Below are 9,772 nucleotides of genomic sequence, written 5' to 3'. Positions count from 1 at the left end.
GCTGTCCACCAAAAAGGACCGCTCTCGGGGCCACTCAGACTTCTGGGAGAGCCTGGAGACAGAGGCCGGTGAGTGCTTGCAGCTGCTGCCTTGGCTTCCCAGATCTCATCACACAGGTGGTAGCAAGCAGGAAAGCCTAGGCCTGGCTGGATGTGCAACAGGGTAGAGGTGGCTGCAGCAGCAGCAGCCTGAGTACAAAAAGGGCCCCCCAGCAGTGCTTGGAAATGGCCAAGGAAGTAGACGGGTCGGAGCACTCTGGGCTTATGAGATCATCTGGAGGATACTGAAGAGGCCTAGGGTTTGAGCAGGACAGAGATATAAGACATATTTAGATAAGAGATATTTTGGGGCCGGGGAGATGGCTCAGTAGAATAAGCACTTCCCTGGCAAGCACAAGGGCCTGAGTTCAATCCCTCGTTCCGCCAAAGGAAAAAAAAAAAAGATAAGAGATATTTTGATAAGAATTTGGAGAACTCTGAGAATAGGAAAAGACTAAGAGACCCTAAGAAAAGAGTTAGGGGGCCAAGGAGATGGCTCAGTAAAATAAGTGCTTCCCTGGCAAGCGCAAGGGCCTGAGTTCAATCCCCGGTTCTGCCAAGAGGAAAAAAAAAAAAAAAAAGAAGAAGAAAGCTGGGGGCCTTGAGGTAAAGAGGTTTTAGAAGGTGCTTGGGAGGCTAAGCTCAAGGTGCTCAGAAGCAAAGTAGGTGTGAGACCCACAGCTGCTCACAAGATCTAAGTCGAAATCCAGGGGCCAGGGAGATAGCTTATTTATTTATTTATTTATTTATTTATTTATTTATTTTTGGTGAACTGGGGATTGAACTCAGGCCCCTGTGCTTGCCAGGGAAGCGCTTATTCTACCAAGCCATCTCCCTGGCCCTGGTACCTTATTAAAATATTCTATCAGGCTGGGAAGATAGTTCAGCAGGTCTAAGCACCTGGCTGGGCCGGGGAAATAGCTCAGTAGAATAAGTGCTTGCCTGGCAAGTGCAGGGTCCTGAGTTCAATCCCTGGTACCACAATAAAAAGCACCTGCCTGGCAAGCACAAGGACCTGGGTTCGATGCCCAGTACCGCATGCCGTGCTGGCCCTGAAACCCCGAGCACACTGTTTCAGCCACAGAAACTGGGCATGATAGCATATACCTGTAGTGCCAGCACTGGGGAGGCTGAGACAGGAGGATCACTAGGAATCCGAGCTGCATAGAGATCCTGTACCAACTTATCTTTTATTTATGTATTTATTTTTGGCGGAACCAGGAACTGAACTCAGGCCCTTGTGCTTGCCAGGGATGCACTTATTCTTCTGAGCCATCTACCTGGCCCCCTCTTTTTTTTTTTTTTTTTTGTACTAGGTATTGAACTTGGAACCATGAGCATACCAGGCAGGCATTTATGCCACTGAGCTGACTCCCCGGCCCTCTCCTTTCTGTCTTGTCAGCCTCCACCATGCAGAACACCTCAGACACCACCTTCTCCTGCTACCACGAGTCTGTACTGAGCTATCGCTACGTTGCTGTCACATGGGGGATAGTGGTGGCTGTGACAGGCACTGTGGGGAATGTGCTCACCCTGCTGGCCTTGGCCATCCAGCCCAAGCTCCGGACCCGCTTCAACTTGCTCATTGCCAACCTCACACTGGCCGACCTGCTCTACTGCACCTTCCTCCAGCCCTTCTCCGTGGACACCTACCTCCACCTGCACTGGCGCACTGGCGCCACCTTCTGCAGGGTATTTGGCCTTCTCCTTTTCACTTCCAACTCGGTCTCCATCCTCACCCTCTGCCTCATTGCACTGGGACGCTACCTCCTCATTGCCCACCCTAAGTTTTTTCCCCAAGTTTTCAGTGCTAAGGGGATAGTGCTGGCACTGGTGGGCACCTGGGTTGTAGGTGTGGCCAGCTTTGCCCCCCTCTGGCCTGTTTACATCTTGGTACCTGTAGTCTGCACCTGCAGCTTTGACCGCTTGAAAGGCCAGCCTTACACCACCATCCTCATGGGCATCTACTTTGTGCTGGGACTCAGCAGCGTTGGTGTCTTCTATTGCCTCATCCATCGCCAGGTGAAGCAAGCAGCAAAAGCGCTGGACCAGTACAAGCTGCGACAGGCGAGCATCCGCTCCAACCATGTGGCGGGGACAGACAAGGCTACACCTGGCCATTTCAGGGAACTGGACAGCCGGATGACAGCAAGAGGACCCAGTGATGAGACTGCATCTGAGCCAGCCAGTGCTGCCACCACTCAGACCCTGGAAGAGGACTTATCAGAGGTGAGGGACCAGGACAACAGCAAGGTACCTAAGCACCCAGAAGAGAAAATGCCCCCAGGAAGATCTGCCAAGTCCCAGCCAACTAAAGAAGCCCGAAGAGCTCAGGACTCCTCATCAGAGTTTGGGAAGGTGACACGAATGTGTTTTGCTGTGTTCCTCTGCTTTGCCCTCAGCTATATCCCCTTCTTGTTGCTCAATATTCTGGATGCCAAGGTCCAAGCTCCCCGGGTTGTTCACATGCTTGCTGCCAACCTCACCTGGCTCAACAGTTGCATCAACCCCCTCCTCTATGCCGCCATGAACCGCCAGTTCCGCCAAGCATATGGCTCTGTCTTAAAGCGAGGACCCCAGAGTTTCCGCAGGCTCCATTAGAACTGTGTCCCAGGACCAGAATCTAGGGCTGTCTTCTCCAGAATCCAGGTGGCTGCTGATAGGACAATGGGTAACATGACACCTGTGGGCATTTCCACAGATGACCTCTCAATCCCCCAAATGAAGCTTCTCCATGCTCTTATCAGTATTCAACCCTAGCCTGCCCAAGCCTACTGTCAATTTTTATTTTGTGTAGGTGGCATGCACGTGTGTGTGTGTGTGTGTGTGTGTGTGTGTGTGTGTGTGTGTGTGGCTCAGCCCACCCTGGGGACGGGCTGGCATAGCATGTGGTACCAGGGATCAAACAGTGGTTCCTGCACTTGCCTAAGTTTGCCTCAGCAGGCTCTTTAGTCCACTGAGCCATCTCACGAGCCCCCTTTACTGTCAATAAATAAGTTAATTACATGCTTTTAGTGTTCAGGTGTGCTCAGAAAAAAAGGAAGCAGGGCAGGATTGGAGCCAGAATTTAATAGCTGAGGATTTGGGAAACTTATGTCAGAATAAGACTAGGGACCAGCGGGCCAGGGACACAGCCTTCAGCTGAGAGATTTCCAGGTTATAAAAAAATGTGAGGTATTGGGCTGGTGAGATGGCTCAGTGGTCTAAAGCACCTACTTAGAACAAGTTTAGGAAAGCACAGGGACCACGGTTCAATCCCCAGCACCACATGCCAGCCAGCCCCTGGCCACACACACACACACACACACACACACACATAAATAAATAAATAAAATTAAAAAAAAATGTGAGGTAGCCACACGATAGGCCACATGCCTACCATCCCAGCACTCTGGGAGGCTAAGCTAGGAGGACCACAGATTTGAGCCCAGCCTGGGAAAATTAGCAAGACTCTTTCAAAAATAAGAAAGAATGGCATACCCCTGTAATTCTAGCACTGGGAGGCTGAGGCAGGAGGAGTGTTGGAAGTTCAAGACCAGCCTGGGGGGGCTGGTGAGATGGCTCAGTGGTCTAAAGCACCTACTTGGAGCAGGCTTAGCAAAGCACAGGGACGGTGGTTCGATCCCCCAGCACCACATGCCGGCCAGCCCCGCCCCCTGGTGGGCTGAGCTGGCCACACACACACACACACACACACACATATAAATAAAAATAAATTAAAAAAAGAAGACCAGCCCAGGCTACAAAGAGAGCTCAAGGCCACCGAACTGTACAGAAACCCTTTTAGTCAAAAAGACTTAATTGTGCCCAGTGTGCAGTGGCTGCACACAGTAACTTCCTCGGTAGTGTATGCAGCCTGTTGCTTGTATAGGCTGCCCTATGGGACCTTGGAGACACTCCTCCTGGTGGGCGTTCTGTGTATCTGACCTTGCCATCCCCAAACCAGGCTCCAGACTGGCATGTGGGGTGCCTTTGGGAAGCCCCAGGGCACGGTGGCAAGGGTCCACATTGGGCAGGTCATCGTGTCCATCCGTACCAAGCTGCAGAACAAGGAGCATGTGATCGAGGCCCTACGCAGGGCCAAGTTTAAGTTCCCTGGCCGCCAGAAGATCCACATCTCCAAAAAGTGGGGCTTCACCAAATTCAATGCGGATGAATTTGAAGACATGGTGGCCGAGAAGCGCCTCATCCCTGATGGCTGCGGAGTGAAATACATCCCAAATCGCGGTCCCCTGGACAAGTGGTGAGCCCTGCACTCCTGAAGGCTTCCACTGTGCCATCCCCAACAAGTTCATGAATAAATGTTCTCTCTTCTCAAAAAAAAGACTTAATTAATTAATTAATTAATTAATTAAAGCTATCCTGGGAGCCGGGGAGATAACTCAGTGGCATAAGTGCCTGCTTGGCAAGCACAAGGTGTAGCTTGCCTTTTTGTTTAACATCTCAGAAATTGCACTTAACCCTAACTACTGTTGTCACAATCTCCTATCCCTGTAAACAGGTTTTGTTACTTCAAAAAAAGTTTGATAATCCAGCTTTGACATCCATTCCAGTAAATCCAGCCCCCAGCCCTTGTCTTGTGCACAGAGACCTTTGGATGGGGATCCCTTGCTCTAGGGCAAACAATTTAGCTTGCTCAGGGGCCGGGGAGATGGCTCAGTGGAATAAGCACTTCCCTGGCAAGCGCAAGGGCCTGAGTTCAACACCTGGTTCCACCAAAAATTTAGCCTAGCTGAATTAAAGACAGACATGATTTCCAGCTGTCCTGGCAGGGTCCACCCTTCAGGGCTAATTCACTTGGTCCAAGTCACCCCCACACACACACCCTCAAACACCCACTCTTTCTTAGAGTAAGACTGGTTACAGGCTTCAAGGGCCAGGCTGCAGGAAACCACACGGTTCCTTCCCCTGCAGCACAGTCAACATCTAGCCCTGGTAGACAGGCACACTCACGCACTGCTAGAACACACCTGTGGCCACCAGGTGACGCTGGTTCTCTGTGTTTCCTTTCTGGCTTCCTAGTTGAGGACAGGAAATACCAGCACAACTGCACCTCCGGCAGTCCTCCCTGCCCTGACCTGGGGGTCTAACATCCAGGGATCTGCACGCTCTCTTTCCCCAAAGCTTAGGAAGAAAAATGAAGTATGAGACTTTTATTTTGCATGCAATGTTTGTGATCTATGCTAGAGGGGCCAGCAAGCAGGGTGGGCACTGGAGATGGACCGTGAGCTCTGTACTGACTATGAATCCTATGGCCGTCTGTTGAGCTACCCTTAAATCCATGGCTGATAGAACGAAGTCTAGAGAGACTGCAGGGGCAGAAAGAACCCCGGCTGGGCTGGACAAGATTGATATTCTCGGGTGGCCGGGGAGATGGCTCAGTAGAATAAGTGCTTGCCTGGCAAGCACAAGGGCATGAGTTCAATCCCCCATTCAGCAAAAAAAAAAAAAAAGAAAAGAAAAAAGAAAAGGAGTTCAATCCCCAGTACTACTCCAAACTCTTTTTCATAAAAAGAATTGAGCTTCCCAGCAATCTGAAAAGAAATGAAAAAAAAAAAAAAAAAAAAAGATTGATAATCTCGGGCCAGGGAGATAACCCAGCGGCATAAGTGCCTGCCCAGCAAGCACAAGGTCCTGAGTTTGATCCCCAGTACCAAAAAAAAGAAAAAAAGACTGATACTCTTGCATGCAAAACACTCCCACTCCCAAAGTCCAGGAGTGCTGCCTCCTAATCTGGGACACCAGTTTTGGGGACAACTCTGGGCCTCGAGTCTCATGAGCATTTTGGGGTTGTGGGGGATGAGACAGGAACTTGCTATGTAGTCCAGGCTGGCCTTGAACTCCCTGCAATTCTCCTGCCCCGGCCTCCGAGGTGCTGGACACAGGTGTGAAGCACCACACCCAGTTTTCACGCTCTGTGTGAAGCAGTAGTAGAGCAGTAGGGTGCATTATGCCCACAAGCTTAGTACAGTTCTACATGCTGCAAATTGCGGTTTTGTGTAATCCTCCTAACAGTTCCATAAAGTGTCTATTAATATCTTGCTTATAAATGCGACAGCTGAAGCACAAATAGATTAATTTGCCCAAGGTCAAAAGGTCTAGTAAATTGTACGCCAAGATTCCAAGGCAGAGTTTAACCAGCACAGTGGCTAATCACTATAGGACAGCTGCCTTGCTAAAATTAGGATCCACTCACCAGGCGATCCCTAACAGTCCTTCCTTCCTTCCCATTCAGACCTTCTAAGATTCTGAAAGTTGACCACTCCCTGAAGGGCTGTAAAAGGGCTCACTTTTCATTTTCCTTGAAGGCAACTCAAAAGCTTTCTCAGAGTAGAAAGGTGAAGCAATAAGGACTGAAATTAGACCTCAAGAAGGACTTCCCTCCCAATCGTGGGTCGCTGCAAGAAATGATTCAGGTGACATTTTCAGGAGAAAAAGTGACTCGGGACGCAGGAAGAAACCTTAGAATCTGAAGCTATAGAAGACTGATATTAGCAAAAAAGCAACCTCTTTTCTTTCTCCCTCCCTCTTTGAAAAAGGGCTGAATGCGGGGAAAGAAACGCAAGGAAAGCAAGGCTTTCCCCAAGGTCTTGCGGTGGCGTGACGCCGGAGCGCAGCGCAGTCTGGGGCCGCGTCGCGCGTGAGGCAGTGTCTGTCTATCTCTGGCCGTCGCCAGCCCACCCCGAGCTCTATCGCCGACTTCCTGACGCTATCTCGCGCGGCTTCCCTTTGTCTCTCTCCATCTGTCCGTCTCTCCTGGAGGCTGTCTCCATCTCCTGTACCTCCGTTATCACCCTTTTTCTCTCGATTTCGCATCTCCCTCCCCCGCCCCACGCCTCGCTTCGCCTTCGCGGGTCCCCAGCCCCCGTCGAGTCCCCCGCCCGCAGCCCCCCGCCCCGCGGCTCTTGCTCGTCCGCACCCTCTCTCTCTTTTGCTGTCTCTTAGTGGCAGATTTATGGTCAGCCCAGGGCCTTTCATTGGTCGAGCGCTGACAGCACTTGATTTAACACCGCCTCTCATTGGCTGATCTTGACAGGCTGATTTACGAGTCTCTCTACCATTGGCCAAACCGTTTTGGCCCTGATTTATGGCTCGGTGGCGGCAGGGAGGGGGGCGCAGCTGCCCGGGGAGGACGCCCCTCCCCTCGCCGCCTCCCCCCAGGAGCCGCGCGCTCGCTACCTGCTCCCCAATCCCCCTCCTCCCCTCGCAGCCGTCCGCAGGGAGGCCGGGGTTTGAGGGTGCTGCAGGGTAGGCGAGGGAGAGGAGCCCGAAGATGGGGAGCACGAAGGAGAAACTGGGGGGGCAAAAGAGCGACACAAAGAGGAGGGCTCAGGGAAGGGGAAGGCCGAGGCTGAGCGGGCAGGGGGCCGGGCTGCGAGAAAGCGCCTTTTGAGGACGAGCGGGCCGCAGCAGGAAGAGCAGGTCCTGAGAGGCACTTGTAGACTACACTGTCCAGACCCAGCGAGAGACAGAAATTTCCTTTCCGGACAACGGCTCTGAGAGGGAAATTCTTAGAGGAGCAAAGGCGCAAAAGAGGAGGGAGGGAGAGGCGGGAAAGGACAGCGGGAAGGTAATAGCGAGAAAAGACAGGGAGAACTGCAGAGACTTTGTTTCATTTTGTTTTGGAAGAGGGGGTGCGGTGAGAAAACCAATCCCCACTGGCAAACACTGCAGTGGCTCCTCTCCTCTCCCTGAAGACCTAGGCGCCTCCCTCAGGAGGTGGCTTGCCTGCGCAGGGCTGCACTAGTCTCTCCTCCTGTACCTCACTCCTCCCTCACTCACCTCCCCAGTGAAATTTATGAGCTCAGGATTGGCCTTCAGGAATTAGGAATATTTATGCTTCTTTGAGAATGAGATTTGGAAGGTGATAAATAAGGGGTCATTGCGGGATGCAGCTGGGGGCTCCTATTTTTAATATGGCCACTTTCCCAAAGCCCCCATCCGCCCTTTCTCTCTCATCCAGAGCCAGAGGAAGAGCTCTGGGGGTGGGGACGGTGTAAAATGGGCTTCAGATACCACGAAGGGGGTTTGATGATCCTGGAGAGTCCCTCTGAGGCCTGCAGAGCTTTGCAGCACAAAGGCCTGAAGGCAGCTAGGGGAGGAACTTTCCTGGCGGCCTGGCATGCTCAGAGCCACTGGAGTGCAGATGCAGTTTCTGTAGAGGGTGAGGAGAAGCCTGCTTCCCCTCAGGCCCCTATGCTCAATTGCCGAGGAAGAGGAAAGAGAAGCCAGGAATTCAGAGCGGGGTTTCTCTGGCTGGTCACCTCCCTCACAGGGAGAGGAGGATTTGAAATCTCCACCTCCCACAGCCAGCAGCCTCCAATCCCTGGGAAAGGAGGCTAAGAATGTGGAGCTCTGGGCATCTCCTAGGAGCCTCAGACCTCAACCTGTCCTCCCCCACTGCTGGCTGAGAATTAAAAACAGTCAGACCTTCTTGACACCCCTCGCCCTGGGCCTCCAGGAAGTGAGGGAGGGAGGGAGGGAGGGAGGGAGGGTCTGCTTGTAGATGCATATGCCTTCCCTAGCTCTCAGCTCCAAAACCTGGGTGCCTTCAACCCCTGGTCCAGCAATAGCATTTAGCTAGGTAAGGAACAAAGATGGAGATCATGAGGTAAGGGGAGTCTAAGGAGGATAGAGAGCTGGGAAGTCTCCACCCCTACCATGCCTCTAGCTACTCTGGCTTTAGCAAGATTGGCTCCAGTGCACATGCGTGCACACACGCCTGTGACCTGGAGTGGGAGGAGGGAGAATGAGAAGGGTCTAGACTGGCCCTTTAAGAGGCACTTAGGGTCAGAAAGCCTGGGCTACAGAGAGGGGAAGGAGCTGATGTCAGAAGACGGATGGGCAGCAAGATGGGGATTGATGCTAATGGGGGAGTTAAAGCTAAGTACCCAGACACTCAGAGGGCAGAACTGCAGATCTGTCTTCCTTATGCTCACCCCCCCCAACCAAGACTGTAAATCTGCCTCAATTGGGGGAAGGGGGAGTAATGAAAAAAGAGAGGCTCTCTTTTTCCCTTTTCCTGTTTCTTCCTTACCCAGTAACTACCTCCCCAATTCTTTTGTCCTCTCCCGATCTGATCTATCCACCCAATCTATTACCCCTTACCACTAACATTTTCAACTTTTGGCTTTTCATCAGAAATTGAATGAATGGTTTCAGTTTGCAGAAGAGTTTGTGAGGGGATCACAAGAAGTCTTCCACATCAGACTTGGGTGGAAATGGGCTAAGATTATGGTGAGAGTGGAGTTCAGACGCTCCCAGTTGCCGCACTTTCTTTTCCTTCTGTCCTCTTCTCTCCCAGGATAGTAGGATGAAGACAGGAAGTAGGGTGTTGGGTGCCAGGGGTTGGAAGGACTGTGAACCTCAGAGAGGAGTGCTTAGAAGCCTCTGACACAGCGACTCTGGCAGGCCGTGGTACAGCTCCGAGGGCAGCGCAGCACACTTTGGGAGCCATCCGAGGAAGATATACAGTTGGTTTCTCGGAAACTCCTGGAGCGCACCATCTCCTCTGCTAAAGCACAAACCCTGTCTTGCTGAGTAGAGACAATTTCAGGCCAATAGTGTATTTACTGTAAAGCCAGGGCCTGGCTGCTCCTTATTTTTTAAGAAGAAGTTGGGGATCTCAGAGAGGAAGGCATCTCAGAAGGGCTGGAACTAAGAACCTTTGGCCAGTTCTTCCTTCTTTTCTTTCTTTTTTGCAGAACTGGAGATTCAACTCAGGCCCTTGCGCT

General features: G+C 51.8%; 2 protein-coding genes and 1 non-coding gene across 3 annotated transcripts; all 3 read left to right on the top strand.

Moving 5' to 3' along the window:
- On the top strand, positions 1-2,749 carry Gpr84 (G protein-coupled receptor 84). Its single transcript, XM_004637928.2, has 2 exons — positions 1-68; positions 1,441-2,749. The coding sequence occupies exon 2, from the start codon at positions 1,449-1,451 to the stop codon at positions 2,637-2,639; it is 1,191 nt and encodes a 396-aa protein (XP_004637985.1). The 5' UTR covers positions 1-68; positions 1,441-1,448; the 3' UTR covers positions 2,640-2,749.
- A 1,056-nt stretch (positions 2,750-3,805) lies between these two features.
- LOC111818526 lies at positions 3,806-3,937 on the top strand. Its single transcript, XR_002822499.1, has one exon. It is a non-coding gene; the product is annotated as a small nucleolar RNA SNORA70 (small nucleolar RNA).
- A 60-nt stretch (positions 3,938-3,997) lies between these two features.
- Positions 3,998-4,354, top strand: LOC105743044 (60S ribosomal protein L10-like). The gene has a single exon (XM_023722896.1). The coding sequence runs from the start codon at positions 3,998-4,000 to the stop codon at positions 4,283-4,285; it is 288 nt and encodes a 95-aa protein (XP_023578664.1). The 3' UTR covers positions 4,286-4,354.
- Positions 4,355-9,772: the final 5,418 nt, after the last annotated feature.

This window comes from Octodon degus, unplaced genomic scaffold (genome assembly GCF_000260255.1).
Source record: "Octodon degus isolate 3935 unplaced genomic scaffold, OctDeg1.0 scaffold00093, whole genome shotgun sequence".
NCBI classification, from domain to species: domain Eukaryota; kingdom Metazoa; phylum Chordata; class Mammalia; order Rodentia; family Octodontidae; genus Octodon; species Octodon degus.
This window is presented reverse-complemented; position numbering and strand designations above follow the sequence as displayed.

Bases quoted from the DNA above. Each gene is read 5' to 3' on its own strand.
- Gpr84 (XM_004637928.2), top strand. From the start codon at position 1,449: ATGCAGAACACCTCAGACACCACCTTCTCCTGCTACCACGAGTCTGTA.
- LOC105743044 (XM_023722896.1), top strand. From the start codon at position 3,998: ATGTGGGGTGCCTTTGGGAAGCCCCAGGGCACGGTGGCAAGGGTCCAC.